Genomic DNA, 27,850 nt, shown 5'->3' with positions numbered 1-27,850 from the left:
CATCTTCCTTGGTTCCAAAATCATAGAAGTGTCTGTTTCGAGAGTTATGCATCATTATACATAATTACAAAATTATATACATAGCTGCATGAACAGTGGTGAACATAAGAAAACCAAGGCTTTCCCTGGTTTTGAAACTAGACAAGTTATAAAATATCCAATGTATGGGAAAAAACACACACATATTTCAAAAAAAAAAAACTCTAGAAGAAATGAACATGTATTTAATTTGAACAATTTATCAGGGTATATATGCAAAAAAATTCCTATTAAATGATATGGATAAGAGCGGGAATCTAATCCAGAGAAAGCTCCAGCGAGTTTTCATGGCGACCACCGCGTCCGCAGCTCCCATCTACCCCCTTCTCTCCTCGTCTCCTCGATCCTCGATTCCCGAATCCCTAACCCTAGTCGTCTCTCAGCACCGCGTCTCCTCCAAGGACTCTACGATCCAGCACTGCGCCCAAGTCTCTCGCAGGAGGGACTTCATCGGCGGCATCGCGCTTCTCGCCGCACTATGGAGAGAACCGCTGGCTTCAGAAGCCCGGGAAGTCGAGGTTGGGTCTTATTTGCCGCCTTTCCCTTCCGATCCTTCCTTCGTGATCTTCAAAGCCTCGCCCAAGGATACCCCTGCTCTCCGAGCTGGTAAATTTCTGAAGAAATTCAATTGATCTAGTAATTGGTTGATTTACTTGTCTTTTTTTCCTGGGATACGCGCATATGCTGTTGCTTTTAGAATTGAGGATCTGTGAAACAATGTTTGTGTGTGTTGTGATATGGTGTTTATCATGGGAAAGTTGCATTTTTTGCATAATCCCTTGAAATTCGAAATGAACGAAGGATATAGTTTGGAGATATTTCCTAGATTGATGTAGTGTCTAATTAAAAATGAAGCTAAGAATGGTGCTTTTCTGGAGAAACAGTTCTATGGAACAAGTTCGCACAAATGTTGCAGCAATGCTGTATTCGTGTGTGGATTTTATTGAAATACTGTCCTTGTTGTATTGGAGATGTGCGACCGATAAAATAATGCTGTGTCCTGTATGTAAAACTTTTCAGTTATTTGTGGATGACTAGAAGTATAATTGGTTTTTGTTTGATTCTGTGAAATGTGTGTTTGTGGTCACCCGCAAGAGGCATGCTTTGATTCAGAGTTAGGACTGAGGGTGGTATGCATTTTATTGGATTCCTGTCCTTGTGTTGGAAAATGCACACTTTTACAAGAATGCTGTGTCATGTATAGAAACCTATTCAGGGATTTGTGGGTTAGCAGAAGTATAATCAATGTTTAATTATGTGGAATATGTGACTATGTGTATATTCATTTCGTCAATTAACATAATACATTTGGCGAACTTTGTGTGACTGACATTGCTTGATCACTTGGATTTGAATGTTTGTTGGCTGCTGCTATTTGCTGTGTTTCTGTTGATTTTCTTGGCTTACAAACACAAATAATTTGCACAACTTATCGGTTAGTTAGCTAGAAAAACCATCACAGAATGTTTGGAGGATGTGGAAGCAGAGTAACACTTGTCCATGATGTCACTAACACTAATCCAAATACGAAGTATTCTTTTGTACAAAACATTCATTTCATACTTACTGTTAGGAGATTTTTTTAAATATCTATTTTTCTATTTTGGCTTCGCTAGATCTTTCAATTTCTAAATTTACTATTCCTATAGTCATAAAATCCATTCTATATCCACAAAAGCCATTCATTTCGTGTATTATTTGTAAATATATTATGCTATTAAAGTTTTCAGTATGTCATCCATTATGCGTTTATGGACTATATTTCTGTTACACAGTGCAATGCCCAAGTGAAAAATGATGCAATTGAGTCTCATGTGAATGTGAAACTGTGGATGCGAGGGGAGAATGGTACTGTTCCTTTGAACCAGTATATGTTTTAGAAGATGATGAAGGCTAGTCTTGCAACCATGCGTTTAGTTGAATATTGAGGATAAAATATTTTATGGATCAATTTACTTGCTCACTCCTAGGCATTAAAATTTGTGTTGTTGTGAGCTCAAGCCATTCACTGGATGTAGGTTATATAGCATTAATGTATTTATTGCTAACAATCGCTTTCTATTCTCAAGCTCTTCCCGTACAGTCATATGTTTTATAATGCATGTTCACATTCTAATGGCTTAGGTAATGTGGAGCCATATGAATTCATTCTTCCATCAACTTGGAAACAAGCACGAGTTGCAAACATCCTTTCTGGAAACTATTGTCAACCAAAGTGTGCTGAACCTTGGGTTGAGGTTAAATTTGAAGATGAGAACCAAGGAAAGATTCAGGTGGTAGCATCACCTTTGATACGTCTAACTAACAAACCAAATGCCACCATTGAAGATATTGGCAGCCCGGAGAAGCTGATTGCATCTCTTGGCCCCTTTGTCACTGGAAATACATTTGACCAAGATGAACTACTTGAAACATCCATTGAAAAAAAGGGTGATCAGACGGTAACTTTCAACTGATTGAACTTTTATTCTTCAATTCATCCTAGCAGATATATATTCTCCTTGTCCTTTTTGAAGCACACTTTATGGATTCACCTGTTAGTCATATCTTATGCTCCACTATTTGGGTATACTTCCAGAGATTGCCATATTGACTTCTCACTGTGTTGGCATGGTCCCGTATATAATTTTCTTGCACATACCTTAGATATCTTTAACGCAACTGATGGGATCCAAGCACTTAATCACATTTGACAGTGATACCGCAATTCAAACAACAATTTTTTGCGATTACTGCTTATGCTTTGAACTGATTCATTTATTAAACATTTGCAACTTTGTAGTCTGATACTAAAACACTTCATATTGGTTTATCTCTAACTTTTGCATTCATGCAATGTTTAGTGTATCAGTTTGCAAGCTTTTGTGGTAAAATGTTGCTCATGCAAATTTTTCTAAAAATCAGATTGGTTCGTTTGAATTTCCTCTCCAAACTATTATGCTATGTTTGAAAGGATGATTCTGTTTCTTATGGTTGGTTTCTAAACATGTTCTTGTTGGTAAATGCAGTATTACACCTATGTGCTCGAAACTCCATTTGCATTGACGGGATCACATAATTTGGCGAAAGCTACTGCCAAGGGAAGCACAGTTGTTCTGTTTGTAGCCAGTGCCAATGACAAGCAATGGCCATCCTCTCAAAAGACTCTGAAAGCCATGTTGGATTCCTTCCAAGTATAGTAGCAGTTTGTACAGAGTGTTCAAAGAGGCAAAGCAAATTAAGAGCTGATATTAATCATAATATTTATCTATTTTTTATTTTATGTTATTCTGTTTCAACAGGGGTAGATAGTTACCTGTGCTTGTGCTTGTGATTGAGAGTTTCGAGTTCGAATCTCTCATATTACATTTTACTTTTTGAAGCCAGTGAAGCCACCGTAATTGGTGCACTTCTATATCCGTTTATATTTTGTTTTGTCGTTTGTTGATTTTGTATAAAAGAAAATTATATTTCAATTTTATTCTTGAGTCATACAGTGGAATTGAGTTTAATACTTACATTTGAGGGTGTATTTTTAAACCCTAATTTTTAAGGGTTTTATCTCATATATGCCTAATGCATATAGAATAATTAATTTTTTGCATTCTGGTTTAGAGATTGGATTCTAAAATTCTTATGTGTATGTTTGTATATTTTCTTTTAATCCTCCAAATACCGAAATAATACCTCATTCACTCCCTTACCAAATATATAATACGTTATGATTAAGAATTTTTTTTCTTTAATTCTACTGAAATCTAAATTCATATTATTTAAATTATTGTTTAGCTCTCATGAATTCTAAAACTTTCCAAACAACCCCTGCAAAGTTTTTGTTAAATTTTTTTGCATATCTTTTTGCATTATTTTTGCATTTGTTTTCTCAAATAAAGTTTGGAAGAAGACTCATCACCTTGGATTGTTGGAGTTCTGCCGATTGCCAATAAGGTGAGAATTTCTTCCTTTCCCTCGCATTGATCATCCTGCGAGAGAGAGAGTAACAATTTATAAAAATGCAGGTTTATTATGGAGAGTTTTTATGCTATTGCTAGATACAACGGGGAGGGATGAGTGTTAGTGTTAACGACGCTGACTTTTTGGGAATCAGTGTTAGCGGAGATATGTGAGCGATGGGGTCTGGATGTTTTCCCTTGTCAGGGTGAAGTTTGTCACACCCGATGGACATAAAACGGTTTGTCCGATAGAAAATGAGATTGACTTCTAGCGCATGTGTCACGTTTCCTCCCTATTCAAATGCGCTACAGTCGATCTTGTGGTTGAGACAGATGATGTGCCATTGTCGCATCCTACTGAAACAATTTCTTCTCGTTATAAAGTACTTCTCTTTTATATTTTATGTTTACATAATTGTAAAAGTTAATTATTGCTTAATTATCCTAGTGCCTGCTTAAAATCATATCTTTTCCCTTAAATAATTCGGTTTCCACTTAAACCATATGTTTCTGCATGAAACAAAGCAAAACCATAAGCTTTGCTTTGTTACCCATTTCCCATCCCAGTTTCCATTTAAGGTTGTCCAGTTTCCGTTTAAAATTGTTCATTTTCCCTTTACCAATATTCTTTTATGTTTAAGTTTTTTTGTTTCCATTTAAAATACTATTTTACCGTTTAAATTATCTAGTTTCCATTTAAACTTTTGTGTTTCCGCTTAAAATATTGATGTTTTTTGCTTAAACTGAAGTGTTGGCAGGAATTCGGATTCTGCGAGTGTATCCGTTCGACCTCATGGCAACTCTGATAATGTGTAATGCCTTTCTTCCTCATCAGATCATTTCGAGGTGTTGTCGTTGAATATCAAACAATGTTTTGGAAGCGTTGAAAATTTCAGAGACGCACTTCTTAATTTTGCTAGCAAATGGAATTTTGACTTCAAATTCATAAAGAATAAAAAACACCGGGTGACTGTAGAATGCGTTGTCGTTGGTTGTCCATGGCGCCTTCAAGCATCGAAGGAATATAATAAGAATACTTTCAGAATCAAAACAATGCACCCAATACACACTTGCGGTGGTGGAATTGGATTGGTGTCATATCCGAAAGCGTCCAAAAAATGGTTAAGCACATGAGTCATTCAGAAGCTCAAGGAGTAACCCTTGTACAAGGCCATTGATATTCAGAAGGACATGTTACGGGAACATGGTATCCACATTCCATATAAGCAAGCTTGGTTGGGAAAAAAGCATGCCCGGATGATCCTCGATGGCAGCGACGTCTCCAGTTACGATTTGTTGCTTTGGTACGTGGATAAGGTGGTTGAGATAAACCTCGACAGCATTGTGATTATGGAAAGAGACGGTGAGCATTTTAAATGTGTATTCTTTTCTTTCAATGTGTGTATTGTGGGATTCAAAAGGGCTTGTAGGCCGCTGCTGTTTCTCGATGGTACTCACCTCCTTGGAAAGTATCGGCGTACTCTATTGGGTGCCACAGGCAAAGATGAAAATAATGGTTTTTTCCACATCGCTTTCGGTATTGTCGACAACGAGACTGATGAAAATTGGACGTGGTTTATTTCCAAGTTAGGTGATGCTTTATACGATGAAGGAGATTATGAATAGATAATTACATTCGTGTCGGACAGGTCTAAAGGCCTTGTGAACGCCATTGCAAAAGTCTTCTCTTCTTCCCCACATGTATATTGCCTTTGACATTTGGAGGCCAATTTTAATAAAACCAATGCCAGACTTGGGAAGGCATTGAGGGAGGAGTGCTGGTCCATATACTTTCTTATTGCGTGGGCATTCACGGCTAAAGAATTCGATGATACCGTGAATAAACTGCGCGCCATATTACCCGAAGTATATCACTGGTTGATTTATAAATCAGATATGCCACATTGGTGGAATTATCTATTCAAAGGTGAACGTTGGGGCGAAATGTATTCAAATGTCGCAGATTAGTTCAATGCGTGGATAAAAAAGGCTCAACATTTATCGGTGACAAAAATGGTTGACTCCATACGGTATTTGAATGTTGATTTTCTGTAACGCTTAAAAATGGTTCTTATCTTTAAACATAATTGTTTCTGATTAAATAATGTTGTTTATATTTAACTATAAAGGTAATCGCTTAATATAGTTTCTTATCATTTAAAAATGTATGTTTCCATTTAAATTTAAGTGTCTTAGCTTAACAGTGTTTAAGAATATATGTTCTACGTCATACAGGTTCAAGCTGATGCGCATGTTATGCATCCACCGTGAACAAGTGAACAAATGTGATACCTACTTATGGCCTGACATACATTCGAAGATAGGGATACTTATTACGGAAAGCCAAATCTTTATGTTGGTCATTGTGTCAATGAGCATTATGAAGTGATTGACTAGAGCAGCAACTCCGTAGATCTATCGCGTAAAACTTGCTCATGTCGCAGATGACAAGTTTATGATATCCCTGTGCAAACATGCATGTGCTGCAATAATGCAACTAGACACCAACATTCATCGATATATTAGCAACTACTTCACCATCGACAATTACAAATTGGCGTATAAAGAAGCTATTTTCCCCATACCCGACCATGACAAGCCTACGGACGACAATCGAGAATTGTGTTTGGGTTCGCCTGTCACGAGAAGGCAACTTGGGCATCGTAGACGGAAGAGGATCGAGTTTCAACCGTTCGAGGTCCACGAGTTACGTTGCAGCCGCTGCCATGCGTCCGGTTATAATCGTCGGCCTTGTAACAAAATTATTGCCGACTAGGCATTGTAAATAAACAAAAATTTAAACAGAAACAATCTCATTTACGTGTCGTTCATTGATCTTTAAATAGTTATTTTGATATTTAAACATTAAAATTCAAAGTTATACAAAGAAAGTCAAGTATACATGTATTAAACGAACACAAGTATATTTACATGAAAAACTTTGCCACGTTAGTGGAAAACAATGATTAGAATTTAAATTATAATGACAAAACTGTTTTACATTTGAAAACAATATCAGGTCAACTCTGTTTCTCCCCAGTCGACGAACCGCCTTTCTCAGTGATGCCGACTGCGCTCCCTTCCATAAGTATGCGGGCAACATACTTTAATCTCAAATAAGGGACGACCGTTTGTAGTAGCCATAGCTTTTCATCGTTAAGTAATTATTCGATAAACCGCATGACATAGACGCCGTAGTCGACACTTCCTAGCTTTTATCGTGGGGTTTCAGTGTCGTGAACTAGCGGGTATTTTAGAGTCACCGTCTCGCCAAACTCCATATCGACACAATAGTCTAATAGTTTCCACTGTCGAGATATAAAATTTGAGGTTAGAATCCCGATTAGTAAAGTACTATTTATCAAAAACATACCATTTCAAACGCGTCTCTGTCGTTCTCGTCACTTTGGCATGAAGAATAATGCCTGCATTTTTGTTTATTATTATCAAGAACCATGACATGGAAGTGGCCATTCATGATTTTTGGGAGGATGACTATGTCAACATCATGCAGAGTTACGCACGACATGTCCGATCATAGCAAAAATTGTGTCCAACGCGTCTTCCTGCTTCGACATAAATAGTTCCAGTGGTCGTGTGATGCATGCGCGCTTCTTATATGGATATGGTACTCTGTTCAGAGACTTTTGAATCATGCATATGAACGCGTCAATCACATCGTCTGTCACCATTTTCTTCCTGTCAAACAGCGTGAATAGTCTGGCTCATGTGGTGTTGACAGAGTCATTCTTCCAGATGACAGTGCTGAGGTTAAACAGTAACATATATAGTTAAACAAAAACACAAATAGTTAAGTGGAAAATATATAAGTTTAAACAATAACATAAATATTTAAATAGAAACAGATAAAGTTAAACGGTAAATCATAACTTTAAATGATAACACTAATATTTAAACAGAAATTACAAAACTTAAATGGAAACATATGGGTTAATTTTTTAGGAGGTCTGAACTTCAATTTGAATCAAAATGGTTACTCAATTCCAATTTTGTTTTACAGGTTGGTTACCCGAGAGATTCCAAGCTATTTTTTTAATGATATAAATGCCAAAAATTCTTTGTCAACATATGCATGGCACACTATCCACCCAATTGACAATTTCATTTCAGATGTTAATAGAAATTTATAATATCAGATCATCAAAAATAGGTCAAAATTTCTCCGGTGACCATCCAGTGAAACAAAATTAAAATTGGGTAACCATTTTGATTCAAATTAAAGTCTGGATCCCCAAAATGAAAATGGGCCATAGTTTGGTACCCTATCAAAAAATTTACCCGGAAACATATATATATATATATATATATTTAAACTATAACATAAAAACTTCATACTTACGAGTACATACAACAGTTGAGTAAGATCCTTATTAATTCCCGCTAGAATTTGTCAAGGCGCGATTGTCTGGGGTATCTTTTCTTCTTCGGAACGAAGTTCTTCCTCACTTTTTCGTATTGTTGGTTGGCAAGGACCATATTGTCAATGTTAACAACAATCGTTGTTTTTCGTTGAAGTTCCCTTGCCCCTCGTCAACATTACTTTTGTTTTCATCATGCGGCACTGTTGTTGACGGTTGTTGGAGTTCAGCACCAGCATCATCTTCCTTCAATGCGGGTACGATGACAACATCAACCAGAGTCCCATCCTTAGCTACTTCTTGTTGTTGAGAGATTGTGTCTACCTTTGATGCGGTATTGTCATCCATCGCTTCCACCGAGATGGGGATTTCGTTGACAATAGAGTTAACGATCTTGTTAAGTGCAGCCACGGCAATAGCATCAACGGGAGACATATCCTTTGCTGCTTCTTTGTTATTGAGGGATTGTTTCTACCTTTGATACGAAATTGTCGTCCGCTAGTTCCACCGAGACGGCTATTATTTCATCAACGGCAACAGACTCAACGATCTTGTCAACCGTCGATGGTGCTTCTATTGTTTCATTGTCAGCCGGTGTTGGAGAGAGAGGGATTATTGTTTTTCTCTTTTTCGCAAGCCTCTTCAAACGTGGCCGTCTTTGAATAGCCATCCCTATGACGTCCTCATCATCAAAATCCGAGGCCATCCCACTGACGCCCGTGCTGGGTACTTCATTTGTTTTTATGGATGGCCCATTCGATTGTGACTGTCCTTATCGAGGGGACAAGATGAGGGAACTCGGTCATCAATATTTGGCACTCCTATAGAAGAGTTACAGTGACATCGTCACCTATTGCCGTTGGGGAGGCTGCAGCGGTAGGGGGGCTGTGGCGATCGTTGGGACTGTCATGGTCTGGGGGGCTGTTGCCGTTGGGTGGGGTAGAGGGGCTTCTCCGGTGCCAAGGAATACGTGTGCGCGTTGGGCTGGAGGTAGGGGACCGGTGTTGAGCGAGCACGGAAAAGGTTGGGCTCTCATTTTGCCTTCGAGCAAGTGGTTCCGAAGCAATAGCATCCCCTCGGTGGATGGCCCGAACAAATATATCTTCATCAGTATTCGCCGTGACCAGCTTAGGAAACTAACATATATGTAAACAAAAAATCTTAGCGAAATTATTCAATTTAAATAATAACAAAATTTTTAAACATTTAACTCATATATTTTAACGGTATCACATATATTTAAACAGAAAACAAAACTTTTAAACACTAAAGAATAATTTTAAACAGAAACTACTATTGTTAAACGCTAACGAATATATTTAAACATTAACTATTATTGTTAAACACATAGTTCATGATTTCTTATCTCCTTTCCTTCTAGAGATGACAACGTGGTTTCTATTGACGCTTGCTTTCCTGTAACTATTTTCACCATAACACAGTATCCTTGGGGTCTTGCCAAAACACATTTTCTTTTCGATACCGGTCAGCTCGTAAGATCAGATATTTAGTGCGACCAAGCAACCCTTAATGTACCCCATGTTGGTCTTCTTCCCAGCGCATCTTTGCTTGCACTTGAGCGGCATCATGTGGAACGTCCTCCATGAGCTAGTTGTGCGTCGCTGCGCCCATGCGTATCACCCCACTGCTAGGTAGATCATCGATCGACATAATCAACGATCAGGAGTATGACAAAATTTTCTTCTTCTCCCCTCTGGCAAACAAGTTGCTCAAGAGTTCTCTTGATGGAGTCTCTGTATCTCTCGTAGGTTTTCGATAAATACCTCTCTTCGAAAGCTAAGCATGTTTTCTTCTTCTGAAACATGATTGCATCTCCATCACAATACAAACCAAGAACGAGAGCCACATATTCAGGCTTGAAACTCAGCAGGCTTGCTCCGATCCTGAATTTATTGGTGCGGCTATCGTACCTTTGCAATAGAGAATCAAGAAGAACCCTCTCTTGGAATACAACTTCCAGCTCAGTGAATACTGCAAACGGTATCCTTCGGATGATCTCCCAGTGTTACGGGGTTATGTAAACTTTCAATTCAGCCACGGTCTCTACTACTAGTGTCAAGTAACATCACTCATTAACTAGGTTTACTGCCATAATCACAAGCCTGCGATAATAACAATACATTCAGCAATATTCACAAATTCTTAAGCGGAAAGATATGTTTTTAAACGGAAACCTCAATTATTAAACGGAGACCTTATTTCTTAAATGGAAAACCACAATATTTAAATTGAGACATAATTTTCTAAACTAAATATCATTTCTTAAACGGAAACCTCATTTATTAAACAGAGACCTTATTTCTTAAATGGAAACCACAATATTTAAATTGAGACATAATTTTCTAAACTAAACATCATTTCTTAAACGGAAACCTCATTTGTAAAACTGCAACCATATCAAATGAAAGAGAAAATGTACATTATAAACATTACACATCATAATAATCGAAAAACTCTTTTGATCGTGTACACAGACAAAAATATAAAATAAAACAAAACTCTAGCTGAGAAATTTTCCCATGCAGACTAACAAAACCATAGCCGAGAAATCTCCATGCAGACTTTAATATCATCCAAGAAAAACAAAACCACAAAAAAAACTGAAAAATCTCTCTTTGTAACAGAATAGTTTAAAATAAAACCATAATCACAACTTCTTCAATGGCGTCCACCTCGACTCAATACTTTAGACTGCAAACTGATAAAATGCCGAATACTTAGGGGGACTTCTCTTTCGAGACACTGGTGGAAAGAGAAAAGCTGAAATCATAGAGGATATTCAGGTAGAGACAACTTTGGAAATTGAAAAGCTGAAGAGGCGAATAGAGAAAAAACGTATACGCTTCCAATAATGGTTGTCTCTTGGGATTACTCTAAGAAAAACCCCCACTTCCTCTCAAACCGGTGATTGAGGTGCCACAACTTCCCATGCAAGGGGCAATTTTGTCCATAAAATTCAAAACTAACTCTGTTAACCATTGTTATATGTTTTGGGGGTTTGAAAAACATTGTGTTTCAAAACTAACTTTGGCAATTTTCACTTTTTTTAGGCCATCTCCAACCCTAAAACTCTATATTTGGCACTTCAGTACTCAAAAATACAGCTTCTACATTGAAAGTTTCTCCAACCATCATTTCTATTTTTAACTCTAAAATAAAATATTCTAAGAATATTCTTTTTATTTCACAATTTACATATTCATACTATCAACAATTTTAATCATCTTTAAATCTTTTCCACTTTTAACCATTGAGTTTAAATATTATACTATTTAAAATATGATTTTAATTTTTATAATTATTATAAATATTTATTAAATATAAAATAAAATCCAATTGGTTAAAAAATACAAATACAAAAACAAATATTGCATTAATTACTTAATAAAAACATAACATACAAACAAACACCATTGGTAAAAACAACACATTATTGGAAACTAGAGTAACACATGTTCAATCAATGCATTGAGAAGTGCAATATGAGCGTCTTTGTCCTTAATTTGCCTGTAAAGACCAACAAATTATTCAAATCGAGCATCTTCATCTTGTACCAATTCAACTACTGGGGTCACCACTTCTCTTACATCCATGATTGGTGCATTGATATCTCCTTCATCCTTGACTATCATGTTGTGCATTATAATGCATGCAGTCATTATGTCGTGTAAAACATTTTTCCTCCAAAACCATGCAGGCTCTCCCACAATTGCAAAACAAGATTGTAGAACACCAAATGCTCTTTCGACATCTTTTCGGCATACTTCCTGTGTCATTGCAAAATATTTTTTCTTCAGAGTTCGTGATTGATGAATAGTTTGTACAATAGTAGACCATTTTGGATATATATTATCAGTTAAATAATATCTTCCTTGAATGCCATAATGAGCAGGAGGAGCAATACCTTGTGTTAGGTTGGAGAGCAAATTAGAAGGCTCTAAAACGTTTATGTCATTGTTGGTGCCTGGCATACCAAAATAAGCATGCTATATCCAAAGATCATAATCTGCTACTGCTTCAAGAATAATGGTTGGGCATCCATACCGTCCTCTATATTGTCCAACTAATGAAGTGGGACAATTTTTCCACTTTCAATGCATGCAGTCCAAACTTCTTAACATTCCTGGAAAGCCACATTGTTCTCCAATGTATAAGAGTCTTGCAATATCATTAGCATTAGGTGATCAAAGATATTGCTTAGTGAAAATCTCTACGATGGCTTGACAAAATCTTTTGAAGCTTTCAATTGCAGTTGATTCACCAATTTTGATATATTCGTTTATAGCATCAACAGGTGAACCATATGCCAACATTCAAAAAGTAGCAGTAATTTTTTGTAAAGTACATAACCCATCTCGACCAAGACCATCACAACATTGTTGAAAGTAACTATCATGGTTCTTAACTGCCTCAACAATGCGAAGAAATAAACTTTGTGACATCCGATATTTTCAATGAAACATTTCAGCATTATATCGTGGATTCTCCGAAAAGTAATCATTCCACAAATTGCGATCTGCCGCTTTTTGACTACGATTGATAACAACATGACTTGGAATAGAGCTACCATGGGAGCAACGGTTGTTCAAATGACTAAGAGTTAACTCTAATATCATGCTATTATTTTGAATAACCCGATGCATTGCATCTTCTTCCATTGAAAAGAGATCATACATCCATAACATATTGTCATCATCATCATCATCATCATCATCAGAAGATGATGAAAACAATATGTTATTTTCAGTATTCGACGCTCCTCCAATGTTGTAACTCATTTTGTGTATATGTTTATGGGCTTTATAGATGGAAAGAACAATAGAATTGTCAATTTATAAGAAAAAAGTTTGATATGATGAACTCAAATCCAACGGTTTTGATGTGGATGAAATCCATCCGATGGTTAATAAGAGGATAAGGTGGTGCATTATTGAATTTGCTTATCTTCTTACATTGGGAAGTGTCACATTATTCAAATTGTTTATCTTCTTGCATTGGGAAGTGTCACATTATTTAAATTTCTTATCTAATTGTATTGAAAAGTATAATAAGATAGAGTTTGATAATTGAGCTCAAATCCAACGGTTTTGATGCGGATGAAATCCATCCGACGGTTGATAAGAAGATAAGGTGGTGCATTATTGAATTTGCTTATCTTTTGGCATTGGGAAATATCTCATTATTCAAATTGTTTATCTTCTTGCATTGGGAAGTGTCACTTTATTTAAATTGCTTATTTTATTGTATTGGAAAAGTGTAATAAGATAGGGTTTGATATGATGAACTCAAATCCAACGGTTTTGATGTGGATGAAATCCATCCGATGGTTGATAAGAGGATAAGGTGGTGCATTATTGAGTTTGCTTATCTTTTGGCATTGGGAAGTGTCTCATTATTCAAATTGTTTATCTTCTTGCATTGGGAAGTGTCACTTTATTTAAATTGCTTATTTTATTATATTGGAAAGTGTAATAAGATAGGGTTTGATATGATGAACTAAAATCCAACGGTTTTGATGAGGATGAAATCCATCCGACCGTTGATAAGAAGATAAGATGGCACATTATTGAATTTGCTTATCTTTTGGCATTGGAAAGTGTCACATTATTCAGATTGATTATATTCTAGCACATTATTCAATTATTGTGTTGTCTATATAAACAACTTCATGTCATCTCTCATTTCAACCATTATTATCAAAAAAATCTCTTTTTCATTGTAACCCACGAAAAAAATGTCTAAACAATCTCGTAGTTCGGGATACTCTCCATATGAAGATGTCTACCTTTGTGAAATTTACATGATAATGACTCAAGCCCCCATTATTGGTACGAACCAGTCTTTAGAGCAATTATGGGCTCGAAATTGAGGAAAAAAACAAAATACAATTTGACAAGAGATAAATCTTGGGTGGAACATTCTGCTCGGTCTTTACAATGTTGAATGCAAACAATAGAAAAGGAAGTGAAAAAATTGAACGGATGTTTTCGACAAGTGAAAAATTTGAATCCAAGTGGTGCATCAGACCATGATTTTGTAAGTATTTTATATATTTTATTCCTCACAAGGTTATATATTTTTCAAATATATAACTCTGAAATCATTTATAGATGAATCGAGCAAAGGGGATGCTTTTGGATGATCCTAACTACAAGAAAGCGTTTAAGTTTGATCATGTGAGGCACATTGTGAGGAACTTTGAGAAGTTTAAAGATAATGTCATGACATCTAGACAAATTTCTCGAAAGCATGCATTTGATTATCTATCATCAGAATTTGAAAATCCCACGCCAGAATCGCAAGCACTAGAATCTCCTGGACTTTCTCAATTTTCTCTTAACTTAGACGATAGTGTTGGTGGCTCACCTTCTGAACGCCAATCGGACAAAAGAAAGCCAAACTGAAGAAAAAAATGGATGATGAAGTGGCAACTTCTCTTAGTCGTCTAAAAGATGATAACTCTAAGATTATGGAGATGTTAGAGAAGACTAATGCAGATCGACAAATGTTCATAGAAATGCAGAGTAAAAATCTTGTTTTTCAACAAATGAAATTTGAGGACAAAATCTTGATGCGAGATTTGAATTCTATCACTGATCCAAATATTCGTGCTTGTATACAAGCACAACAATAAGAAATTTTACAGAAAAGAGAGCATTTTCAACAATCATCTCCTTCTGGATCTAATATGTTTAATGACATCTTCGGCAATATTGGTGAAAGTGGCGATAACATGTCAGATTATTAGCCCCATCTACTTCGAACTTTATTTTGGGTGTTAAAGTTTTTTTTATATCGATAGTAGTGTATGTTTTAAGATTATTTTCTATGTTTTTATCTTATCGTTCATGTAATTTTCGTTAGTTTAATGAATTTATATTTTGCAAATTATTTTCTTTAATTTCATATGTCTTATTAATTAAAAAAAATATAAACTTAAATTATAAGTTATTAATTTAATTAAAATATAAAATTATAAATATAAATGGTAAAGAAATAAAATTAAAATTTAAAAAGAATTAAAAAAAGAAAAATCAAAACCGAAAAATCAAAAAATAAAATAAAAAATATAAATTCAAAAAAAATATAAATTAGAAAAAAATTAAACAGAAAAAAATACGAAAAATCAAAACAAAAGCAAATTAAAAAAATAAAAATTAAAAATTAAAATAACGACTGCTACTGATGACAGCATAACGCTAATGTAGCAAAAAAAATTTTAATTTTGGCTGACCTGATTGGAGTTTCTCTGCGCCAAATCCAATAATTTGTTTCAAATCCAACGCTCGGTTGGAGATGCCTTTATAAATTAATATTATTTTATTTATTTTAAATAAATCATATGACTTTTAAATACATAAAGTCTATACTAATTTTTACTAGCTTTTTAATGGATATATAATTTAAGCTACTAAGTGAGGATTTAGATTTTCTTTTATTATTTTATTCCATTGCTGAAGTGTTTTCCAACGTAGACTTAAGCTGCAAAAAAAACCAAATCTAAATTTAAAAATAAATTAAAAAAAACACACACACACACTTAGACCATCTTAACACGTAAGCCGACATCCTAATCCCAATAAAAACCGGACAAAAAAAGAAAAATAATAATAAAATAAATTTCACAAAAAAATAATAACAATAAAATATCAGTAATAAAAACAGATCTAGATTCCAGAGCAGCACCGCTCCCGTTACCCTCCATCCTACGGCCCAGATCATTCCAATCTTCTCCTTTCACACTAAACAATCCATCTTCACCGTCCGTTTTTTAATTAATATTAATATTAATATTAATATTATTATTATTATTATTATTATTTTATTTTGATCCAACCAAACCCGTCTCTTTTGCTATATATCCTTTCGAGGGTGAGATCGGAGAAGGTCTTCTCACGCGGCGAGGAGCCTTCTCTTTCTCTCCGCCGGCGTGATGGAGTGTCCGGCGAGAGACAGCGTTGCCGGAGAGAGGAAGGAGGAGGCTTGTGGTGCCACGGTGGCCGGTGCTTACCAGATTGACCCCTTCCTCATCGAGGCTCTCCAGAACCCTCGGCACCGCCTCACGGGTTTGATTTTCTTGCCCTTCTTCTTCTTATTCTTCTTTGCATTAGATTTGGTTTGGTTTGGGGTTTTAATTGCTTGTTGGAGTGCGAATTTTGGTGGTCTAGGGTTTGTTAGTTCCCTTGCTTTTTTCCCCTATCCTTGTTGTTAGATTTGTTTTGTTTTGATGGTAGGATGAGATTTGTAATCTAGGGTTTGCTTTGCTTTGTCCCTTTGAATTGCTTTAGTTGGATTTGTTTTGGTGGTGTTTGATTGCTGGATGAGCTGGGAATTCGTGATTTCTAGGGTTTGGCTTTAATTGATTCATTGACTTCTGTGTTTCTGGAATGGAGTTTAGTTGCTAGTGGATTTTTCCGAGTATGATTTGCTTGTGCTGCTGATTGCTCTATTTTCTTCATGGTTTTGTCTTTGTAGTTGATACGGTGAATAGGGACTGATTTGTTTGGTTTAGAGGTTCTGGATTAGCTGGGAACTTGTGGTGTCTTGGGTTTGAATTTGGTGGATAATTGGGTTTGGTGTTTCTAGCATGGATTTTAGTTTCTTGTCACTGGATTTATCCAAATATGATTTGCTTGTGCTGATGGTGTTTGCTGTTGATTACGTTGTATTTAGTTTATCTATGAATTCGTCCTATATTTGAAATATTTCATGCCTAGATATGAAGGTTGTAATTTCACTTCCATCTTGTTAGATTGATAGGATATAAATTTTATCTAGAGAAACAGTCTAGCCAAATAACATGTTGAGAGGTATATAAAGTTCAAGGTTTGTTTATATGTCTAGTGCTGGGGATGATCACGATCGCCTAAGACATGTCCAGAAATCTGGAATCCCATCTTAACAGTCAATGAACACTGAACTTTTGTTAATATCAAACTCTAACTAACTAAAATAGTTTTAATATATGCTTCAAGTCACGTAGCTTATTCTGAGTAGCATGGAAATTGGAGTATCTTCTGCATATTTGAAGTGTTAAGATAACTTGAAAATTCCTTTTATCCTCTCGAACAGCTACATCCAATCTTTTTTCTAAAGGTAACTGGAGTATTGTTACAGAATAAAAATTCAATACGTGCTATAGTTTTAATTCATGTCAATCATAGAATCATCGTAAGATGTTTCTTTTTGCTGGTTGCCAATTGTCAAAGATAAGTGTTTGTGATGATTCTTAGCATGTCATTCTTAAGCTATCCTCATTGATGATTGATCTGGTAGTGCCATACCTCAATTATGTAACATAGACATTTGAATTGTTAAATAAATCTTGTCAATATTGTCCAATGACATTTGTAAGAAAAATGCTGATTTAAGTCCTTGATTTTCTTGCAATAGAGTTGCATGTAGATTCTATTTATAGTCCTCGTCAATGTAGAAGCTGTTATTTTCATGGATTTTTGGTTTGCATCCTGTTACTGTTTTGCTTTGGATATATGATGAAGGAATATGAACCGTTTGTTCCATGTTTATTTGTCGTGATGCAAGACCTTTCTAAGGAATATGAGTAATTGAAATTGATTTATTATACATTTGTTAGAATTTTATTCAGTTTGTGTTTTAAGGCAAAAGAGAAGCTTGATTTTGCTACCAATACGTTCTTCTTCCAAATGGCTATCAGATATGTTGCATGCCACAATGTGCTTAAGATATTCCACTATAATAAAGCTACTAAGTACTAGCTGCAGAAGAAAATTCCAGCTCTATGTTTCAAACATTAGAAGATCATTAGGAGGACCACTATTTTGCTATAATGGCATTTGAATGTTGAACGATGGAAGTGTTAATTTTATACACTTTGATACCACTAAACTGAATACTGCTGTGTGCAGGTGCTTGATACAACTGAATGTTTGTTTTTGGCACGAAAAAGGTCATCATGGTCCAGTTTTTATTCTCTTTGATTCAATGATTTATCAGTCTTCTCCCTTTCTTTCTTTTCTTGTCAATGATTAATTCTTTTTACCTATAAATTTACCATTTGGTTTCATGGGTTCAATTGTTTGCATCAATAGGTTGAGAAAAAATAAGCCTTGTTTCAAACAAAGCATGTTTAATATTTGGATATTTCATTGGAAGTGTTAGTTTGTATGTACAAGCACTATAGATTTCTTTTATTTTGTCTCTTAAAACCACCATTGCTTGCATGCATCTTGTGATTTATGGCCACTAGTCCTGTATTGCATACAATGGAGACTTGCTAGCAGACTTGGGAATGTGTTCATTAGGTTCTCCATTATAAAGTTACTGTTTTTGTTTTGTGAGTAAAACTAATATTTGTTTTTTGCTTGTAGTGTTGCGTATGGAATTGGACATTCAGAGGTTCATGCAGAATCCTGGCCAGAATCAGTTTGAATTTCAGCATTTTCCAACTTCATATCTTCGGTGTGCAGCACATCGTGTTGCTCAATACTATGGCCTACAGACCATGTCACTAGATAATGTTTCAGATGGTTTGGTTAGCAGGATATTAGCTATAAAAACTCAGGAGAGCAGATTTCCACCAGTCTACCTTTCAGAAATTCCTGTAAAACAATCTGAAATTGATAGTATTGGGCAAGTTAAGATTGCTATTCGTACAAGGCCAAACAAAACTTCCTCTGGTGACACAGATGAATTGGGTAGAAGGGTAAACCCTGCAAGAACGATGGAAGAGAGGATGGAGGAATATGACAAAGCTCGGGCTCGAATTTTTAGTGCATCTAGTGGTCTTGAAGGTGAAAGTCTATGTATGATTGCTCCAGATGAAAAAAGTATGTGTGAAAATCCAGATGAGCAGGAATATTGTCGAACCTGGATTGAGGAGAGTGAAAGGGCTTGCATGAAGGATGGTGCTTCCAGAGTAGCCATTTTCCGGGACAGGGAGAAGGACCGCCATGATCCAGATTATGATCGGAGTTACAACAGGTAAAAGTCCCAGTTAGTTATTCAATTGCAGCCCTTTTATTTTTCCTTTTTTTTATGTATATATGATAAGCAATGATGATGTGTTTATACTCATGCAGGTATGCAAGAAATCTCTCATATGGGCAGAATTTTAATTTGGGGGCACCCAATCTGGTCCAGCCTCCATTATTGCAGTACGAGGCAGGGTTCCCTCAGTTGGCTCAGTTGCCAAGAGTCCAACCTTCTGTGAGTTACCCAGCAATCATTAACCCATTTTGTGCTTCGGGCGGCAACAAGTCTTCTGGAGATACCGTCTATATGCAATGGCCAAGCCCTACTATGTTGTATGCACACTCATATGAGCATTTCAGACACGCTGTCTTCCAGGTGAGGGTTTTGATTCTTTAAACATCTTTTTTGATTTTGGGTAAGTGAAGGTGCCTTTTGTTTTCTCAACCCATTAACATGTTCATTGTGGCCATCAAATCAAAGAAAAGAGTGCAAGAATAGTCCGGAGCTATGAAAAAAATCCTTTTTAATCTTAGCACTAAAATGAACATAGTTGTCTTTCAGAGTGCAAAATGAATTTTCTGGTAGATTTCATACCTGAAGTATTCTTGTATCTTTTTCAACAGAGCTTTGTGAGCTATTAAAAAATGATCATGAAGTGAATAAAGGTTACTATGTGATATTATTTGTGGCTTCATGATTCATTAATGAGAGCTCCACCGCATAGAACTTTTTCTCTTTTTTTAATAATAATTGTATTTTAATGACTGTAATCTCTGCTGTGCAGCCGCCATCATATCAGCAACCTCTGAGCTTTGATCATTCGCAGAACTATTAGTTGGGGGAGCCTGTGTAATGATAAAGTTTACCAATTATGGTAGACAATAGAGACAATATTTCTTATTTAAAAACTTTATTATGTTTTAAGTGGATACTTTTGTGTGCAAATGACCTATATTTATTAGGATAATTTTGTTCGAAGCTGCACCTGTATAATTTTACATTCTCAAATTCAACATCTTTCTGCTTGAATGGCCCTTTTTCTTTCTCAAGTTTACAATTTGGGTCTGGTCAAGGTTGATCTGGTCTGTTTTGCAATTTGGCTTGGATTCGAATCAGATTTGAATAATTTAGCAGAGAAATGAAATATTAATTCTACCAAGCCATGGGGTGCATGCCGTATGGTTTGGTGTAAAGACAAAGTATTTCCTTATGTTTGTCATGTAGCCAAATTTGTTTGTCTTTGCCAACGATCAAATGATCTATTGGTTTATGGCCGCCAATAGAGTTTTTCATCGAGTAATGAAAGTTCGATTTTCTCGGTTAAAGTCATATTTTTGGGAGATGTGTGCCGTGGTTGTGTGCGGATAGGCTTAACGCCCATGTGTATGTGGGTCTCGTTTTCACTTGCTCCACCGAGGCTTGTGTATGCTCTTGACGGTTTAGCAGGGTCTTTGGGTTGTTTATTCCTTTCTTGTCAAAAATTTGTTTACGTCTTTGAACAATAATAGCTCTGTCGCAATTATATTTATGCTTTCAACAGGTACAACCATATTTATTCTCTTTTTACACACCACCATACATTAAAAGTTTACAACAATGACAACCCATGCAAGGGGGAAAAAAGGTTTATAACAATGACAACCCATGCAAGGGAAAAAAAGAAAATAAAAAATAAAAAATAAAAAATAAAATAAAGAACACAAACAAAAGCAAAGCCAAGACCCCCACAATTTCAAGTTCAACGAAACCCTACTAACTCCCCTTCTAAAGTCCCGCCTCCATCTTTGATTTCTTTGAGGTTGTCAGGACAAGTCAGTTTTTGGTAGTCTTTGGTTTTGTGTACAATGCAACACCGTACAAATGCATATATATATATATATATATATATATGCAAACAAAGGAAAAAGTATAAAAAATTTTTATAGTTTTTGAGTTTTGTAAAATAAGAATGTATGGATTTTTTTTTTCGATTCTATAACATGTGATTTTTTAGATTTGCAAAAATAAGAAAAATTGTTACCAAGCCATTAAGGAACCTGTTTATATTGTAGAATGGGAATGAGAAAAAGGGAGAATGAGAAAAAGAGAGATAGGAATGAGAACCGGGGAAAAGTGTGGTATTTTGGTTTTCTTTTTTCTTGTGTAGAGTGCGAGATTTCGGTCTTTTCTAAGTTGTTGACTCAATGTTTTAGTTGAGTTCTTCTTGTTTTAACTTTGGTGTGGCTTATTGAGCTTTTCGGAGGGTGTGGACCATGTAGTCGGAGTCTAAAAACCATGTGTGGGTTGTGTACAGGTTGCATAGAGTTTGTGTGGGTTGTGCACAGGCTGTAACGCACTAGGACGCACATCGTGGCCTGGCGGGTGTGCAGCCTCCTGTGCGGGCGCACACCTTGGGCTGGGGTGTGCGGCCTCCTGCGAGGGCTGCATCCCCAAGCCGCACATGAGCATGTGAGGTCTTTTTAGGTTTTTTTGTGAGTGTTTTTTCTTGGGTTTCTTCTTCCTCACTCTCTTATTCTTTCCTCCTCTCATCCCTTGTCATTTTTTTGGAAGATTAAGGGCTTTGGTTTGGTCGATCTTTTGGTTTGCTAGTGGTGTTTGAAGATCAATCCATTTTTTGCTCAAGGTAAGCTCTCATTATCTCATTCTTCATTATTTGGATGAATGAAGCTAGGTTTAGAGTGTGAGCTTAAAATAGAGCTTGATTCTTGTTGTTCTTCTTGCTTATTGTGGTTAGAACTTGAGAGGAGTGTTTGGATTGCATTGTATTACTTTGATTTAGTGAAATCCTTGGATCTTCTTCTTCCTTGTTTTCGGAGTTGCTGTAGCACAAATAGATCTTGATTATTTCTTTGGATTATTTGGTTTAGAGTAAAGCTCAAACTTTTAAGAATTCATTGATGACCTTGAAACCTATTGTTGAGCCAACCCTAGGATCAAATTAGGGTTGCATGGCATGCTTAAACCTAGGGTTTCATTCTTGTGTTTTCTTTGCTTAATTCTTGTTTGTTTTTTTTTTTGGGTGTGTGTGTGTGCTTTGATTAGGTGGTGAGGGCTTGTTGCAAGACAAGGAGCCGCTAGAGGAGTAACACCACTGGAGTTTAATCGCCTAATTAGTGAGTGGGTTATGTTGACTTCACGGATCTAAATGGGTACCGTAATGCTTTTATTAAGTTGGTGAAATTGTTTTCCTGGTTTTATCATATTCTAATTCAACTTTTGATTGATTGAAAATGACGTAATTTGGCCGCTTTAGACTATAGATGTGATGAGAATGACTTGGGACATGTTGTCTTAAGCTTTTGGAATATCTTGTGGTGAATTTGGATTGTGATTATTGAATTTGAGCTTTCTTAGCACTGTATGTGAAATACGGAAGATCAAATTATTCTTGTGCTGTAGAATTGTTAAAATTTTGAGGAATAATGTTAAAATGCATAAGGCCTGAGTATAGTTGGATGTTATATTAATCTAAAGGATGTATGTTAGCAAACATAATTACTACTGAGTTGAAGTTCATAAGTTTGATGTGTGTATTTGATATTTAGTGGAAAGTTGGTGAATATCGTGCATGTGGAGTTGGTTAGCTATATTAAGTTAAAATATTTATATGCATGTACTCAATGAGTTAAGGAATAGCATTACGGGCGTTAAGCATGAAATTGAGATGATGTTGTTGATATGGGAAAAGAATGACACTGGGAGAATAATATGTCTCTTCACTGGTGAGGGAGTGATTTTAGACAGATGTTCTTCTGTGGTAAGGTATAACACTACATTAATATAGTGGAGATTATATACTTTATCATGTAGATATTATCTCAAATTGAAGATTTTATTCTTTTATTGATGAGGGACCCATTGAACCGGTGAGGATTACATTTGGGAAATTAATTGATTATAGCAGATGATTGGTAAAAAGAAATTTACATGATTGGTAATTAATTGTTTATGGGTGAGTTGAACTTGTATTTTAGTAATTGAAGTTGATAAAGACTTGTGTATTAGTGAGGGTCTCTAGTGAATGTCTCCTTAGCAAATTGTGAGATAATGTAAAGGTGATATCAAGTTTAAGTAAGGTAACATCTTTATGCTTTTATGGAAGACTTGGATATTAATTGTGAATTGTTCTTGGGCTTGCTCTTTTATGTTTGGTGATGTTTAATGAAAGGTATAAGAGGTGGAGGTAGAGTGATCATAGTTGTGGGTCGAGTATTAGTTAGGCCAATAGCCATGTTTGTGTTGTTAAATTTTTATTATATTCTCCAAGTAATGTATGATGTGCCCCCAAAGCATTTCAATGTTTCTCTTTCGATAGTATTGGTATTTATTACAAGAATTGGTTTGTGAAACCTTCGTTGACATGACTATACTGGTATTGTTGGTTTGAAACAATTTGAGAAACCTCACTTGTATAATTATCTTTTGATGCTTTGATTGATTTGGAAAGGGTTTCCACGCCATTGAATTATATGAAACTCTTGAATTTGGTGATCATGTTTATGAATATATGTATATCGATCTATCGAGTTTGAAATGAAGTATGACACTTATGAGCATGCAATGCTTGTGATTTTTTTATTTATATGGAATGATGCTATTCCCGGCATATGGACACGTCCTGGTCATGGACCAACTATTATATTGTTGTGATTATATTTTGTTGCACCTACGAGTAGTTGATGGTAATGGGGTTGAACCCACCTGCTGTAGTAGGGGTCCCCACGGGCCAGCTTTTAGAAGTGGCGTGGAGAACCCGGTTTGCTTATCCATCTCAAGTGGCATGTAGAGCTTTGACTGGATGATACATATGGATTCCAAAGTCACCATACGAAACAGTGGGTCAACGTCAAGGACATGAGGGCCTTGACGACTCTGAACTTAGCTGTGACCATGGCTATAGTTTAGAGGGGTTTCTAGAATATTCTTTATCTTTCTGAGATGCTTTACATTAATTGAGACTTCATGACTATTGTGTTGAACTCTCACGTAATGTTCGCTCTTATATTTGGAAAGAATGAGTTTTATAGCTAGGTGCACAGTTTGATGTTTTACAAACTCATTTTATTTTAGAAGATGATTGTTTTGAAATTGAAACTTTGATTTGAGTCAAATTTATCACTTTTGATGATTATGGATTTCACCTATATATATGTGTTATGAAAATTATTGTTTCAATCAAAGTTCCTATATTTATTTAAAAGCTTAATTATTGAGGTTTATTCTACTCAGTTTGATAATATTTTAAAATTGTGCAAACCCATTTACTGAGTGACTTAGGTTACTAATCATCTCCCTTCCTTCCAGGCTTTAATAGTTGGCGGTGTTGCGACGAGGTGGAGTGTTGGGAATCGTTTTGCATTGTTGTTTTCATTTTCTCATTTCCAGACTTACATATGTGTATCTTTGAACATTTTGCATGGTATAAAGATATGGATTCACTAGTGTACTTGTTACCTGATTTGCATGTTTTGTTTGTTGTCGTTTTCTCCTTGAGAACCTTTGTGGTATTGTTGACTAGCAAATTTATTAAACTATGTTAATAGGTTTAAGTATGGTAGCTTCCTCTGTGTTACTGTTGTATTCATTACATTATATACTTTGCATATGTGATTCTTGGTTTAGGATTATGACTCGAGGGTCGAGCAGTGTGAGTGTCCCTCTTCTGGTTATCGCGGAGGTTGTTGTATCACAAGGCCCGCGGATCGAGGCATGACAATGTGGATAGAGAATTAGTAATAGAAAAAAAAGAGATATAGTTAAAATTACAATTATGCCTTTTTGTCTAAATAAGATAATTTTATATAAGATAATGGATTATGTTTAATAATTAATATTTAATATTATTTATTATTAAATATTTAGAATATAAATATTTACTTTAATTTGTTATAGTTAAATATTTCAACTTAATATAATTAATTCACATATTTAATTAATATATTTGATTATAATAATTAAAAATAAATAATAATTAAAATAATAATCATATTTAAGTTATTTTATTATTTTAATCAATATGTAAATATGTTATTATTATTTAAATTATTAATTTAAATGATTAATTTAAATTATTATAATTAATTATTTGAAGTAATAATTTTTTAAAATCATATAATTAATTAACAAAAATAAAAAAATTCTCACTTATAAATAATTTTAATATCATTATTTTTAATTATTATAATTAAATATTTAAAATTAATTATATTAATTTTAAATATTAATTAAATGTAAAGAGGGGTAATATGGGCATTACACCCCATTAACTCCCTCATTACACGCATTTCCTCCAATTTTGGGAAAAATGGGAATCCCATCAAAGGGATTTCCATTACACCAACCCAAACAAGGGTTAATACGGATGAGGATAATAATTCCCATTCCTTGGGGATCATTACTTCCATCCAAATGGACCATAATGGTGTTAAGTCACATGGGCAAAATCATCATTTCATTTAAAAATCAACTTATATGACATAAATATTATATATATATATATATATATGCCAAAAAAACCTCCTAAGTTTGCAATATTACTAAAAACACCCCTTTAATTTGGCAATCTTTAAAAACCCCTTTTTTTTAAACACAATGTTTTCCAAACCCCATAGTATGTAACGGTGATTAACAGAGTCATTTTTGAATTTTATGGACGAAAGTACCCCTTGCATCGGAAGTTGTGGCACCGCAATCATTTCACCGGCTTGAGAGAAAGTGGGAGATTTTTCTTAGGGTAATCCCAAGAGACGACCTTTACTGGAGCCGTATTTATTTTTTTTTAGTACTCGCCTCTTTAGCTTTTCCCTTTCCGAAGTTGTCTCTGTCTGGACATCTTCTGTAATTTCAGCTTTTCTTTTTCCACCGGTTTCTCGAAGGAGAAGTCCCGCGCAAGTATTCGGCATGTCATCAGTTTACAGTCTAAGGTATTGAAGAAGTTGTAATTATGGTTTGATTTGAACTATTCTGTTACACAGAGAGATTTTTTGGTTTTGTTTTGTGGATTTATTTTTATTAAAAGATATTGAAGCCTGTAGGGGATTTCTCGGCTAGGGTTTTGTTAGTCTGTATGGAGATTTCTCTGCTAGGGTTTTGTTTTACATTTTCATCTGTGTACGTGATCGAAAGAGTTTTTCGATTGTTATGATTTGTGTAATGTTTATAATGTACATTTCCCCTTTTATTTGATATGGTTGTAGTTTTACAAATGAGGTTTCCGTTTAAGAAATTAGTTTTAGTTTAAAACATTATGTCTCCGTTTAAATATTGTGGTTTCTATTTAATGAGTGATATCTCTATTTAAGAACAGAGGTTTCTGTTTAAAAACTTTTCTTTTCGCTTAAAAATTTGTAAATACCGCTGAATGTGTTGTTATTGTCGCAGGCTTGTGATTATGACGGTAAACCTAGTTAATGGGTGATGCTACTTGACACCTATAGTGGAGACCTTGGCTGAATTGAAAGTTTACATGACCCGTAGACACTGGGAGATCATTCGAAGGACACTGTTTGTAGCATTCACTGAGATGGAAGCTGTATTCCAAGAGAGGGCCCTTTTTAGTTCTCTGTTGCAAAGGTACGACGGCCGCACCAATAAATTTTGACTTGGGGCAAGCCTGCTGAGTTTCAGGCCTAAAGATGTGGCTCTCGTTCTTCGTCTGCGTTGCGATAGAGACGCAGTCGTGTTTTAGAAGAAGAAAACACGCTCAGCTTTCGAAGAGAGGTATTTATCAAAAACCTACGAGAGACACAGAGACTCCATCATGAGAACTCTTGAGCAACTTGTTCAATAGAGGTGAGAAGAAGAAAATTTTGTCAAACTCCTGATAGTGTACCTCATAGGTACAATTCTCTTCCTAAATACCTTATGCTCAGATCCGAATTGTATCCCTAACTATGTCGATGACCTACCTGGCATGTGGCGATACGCATGGGTGCAAGCGACGCACAAGTGGCTTATGGAGGATGTTCTACAAGCTGCTGCTCGAGTGCAAGCTAGATGTGCGGGGAAGAAAACTAACACGGGGTATATTAAGGGTTGCTCGATCACACTGAACATTTGGTTTTACGAGCTGACCGGAACCGGAAAGAAAGTTCGTTTTGGCAAGGCCCCAAGGATGCTGTGCTACGGTGAAAATAATTACCGGAAGCAAGCGTTGATAGAAACTAATTTGTCATCTTTCGAAGGAAAAGAGGTAATAAATCATGAACAATGTGTTTAACAATAGTAGTTAATGTTTAAATATAGTATTTTGCATTTAACAATTGTAGTTTCTATTTAAACATATTCTTTAGTGTTTAAACTTTTTGTTTTCTGTTTAAATATATGAGATACCGTTTAAATATATAAGTTAAATGTTTAAACACATTTGTTAGTGTTTAAATTGAATGATTTCGCTGAGATTGTTTTGTTTACATATGTTAGTTTCCTGAGCTGGTCCTGACGAATGCTGATGAAGATATATTTGTTCGGGCCAACGACCGAGGGGATTTTGTTGCTTCGAAACCACTTGCTCGAAGGCAAGATGAG

The 27,850-nt window shown here is 35.4% G+C and overlaps 2 protein-coding genes and 1 pseudogene across 2 annotated transcripts; 2 read left to right on the top strand and 1 right to left on the bottom strand.

Annotated features, from left to right (window-relative positions):
• Window positions 1-305: 305 nt before the first annotated feature.
• On the top strand, window positions 306-3,496 carry LOC120262967 (psbP domain-containing protein 6, chloroplastic-like). The gene is made up of 3 exons (XM_039270886.1): window positions 306-645; window positions 2,164-2,480; window positions 3,048-3,496. The coding sequence occupies exons 1-3, from the start codon at window positions 327-329 to the stop codon at window positions 3,216-3,218; spliced, it is 807 nt and encodes a 268-aa protein (XP_039126820.1). The 5' UTR covers window positions 306-326; the 3' UTR covers window positions 3,219-3,496.
• Window positions 3,497-9,171: 5,675 nt separating this feature from the next.
• LOC120263184 lies at window positions 9,172-13,047 on the bottom strand (annotated as a pseudogene).
• A 3,195-nt stretch (window positions 13,048-16,242) lies between these two features.
• Window positions 16,243-20,373, top strand: LOC120263488. Its single transcript, XM_039271407.1, has 4 exons — window positions 16,243-16,437; window positions 18,721-19,333; window positions 19,432-19,699; window positions 20,109-20,373. Exons 1-4 carry the CDS (start codon window positions 16,305-16,307, stop codon window positions 20,157-20,159), a joined length of 1,065 nt encoding a protein of 354 aa, XP_039127341.1. The 5' UTR covers window positions 16,243-16,304; the 3' UTR covers window positions 20,160-20,373.
• The last annotated feature ends 7,477 nt before the right edge of the window (window positions 20,374-27,850 follow it).

The sequence above is a fragment of the Dioscorea cayenensis genome, chromosome 6, assembly GCF_009730915.1.
Source record: "Dioscorea cayenensis subsp. rotundata cultivar TDr96_F1 chromosome 6, TDr96_F1_v2_PseudoChromosome.rev07_lg8_w22 25.fasta, whole genome shotgun sequence".
In the NCBI taxonomy this organism is placed as follows: Eukaryota; Viridiplantae; Streptophyta; class Magnoliopsida; order Dioscoreales; family Dioscoreaceae; genus Dioscorea; species Dioscorea cayenensis.
This window is presented reverse-complemented; position numbering and strand designations above follow the sequence as displayed.

Coding starts and splice junctions, on each gene's coding strand:
- LOC120262967 (XM_039270886.1), top strand. CDS start 327: ATGGCGACCACCGCGTCCGCAGCTCCCATCTACCCCCTTCTCTCCTCG. Junction 646..2,163: donor TACCCCTGCTCTCCGAGCTG/GTAAATTTCTGA, acceptor CTAATGGCTTAG/GTAATGTGGAGCCATATGAA. Junction 2,481..3,047: donor AAAAAAAGGGTGATCAGACG/GTAACTTTCAAC, acceptor TGGTAAATGCAG/TATTACACCTATGTGCTCGA.
- LOC120263488 (XM_039271407.1), top strand. CDS start 16,305: ATGGAGTGTCCGGCGAGAGACAGCGTTGCCGGAGAGAGGAAGGAGGAG. Junction 16,438..18,720: donor CCCTCGGCACCGCCTCACGG/GTTTGATTTTCT, acceptor TTTTGCTTGTAG/TGTTGCGTATGGAATTGGAC. Junction 19,700..20,108: donor TCAGACACGCTGTCTTCCAG/GTGAGGGTTTTG, acceptor TCTGCTGTGCAG/CCGCCATCATATCAGCAACC.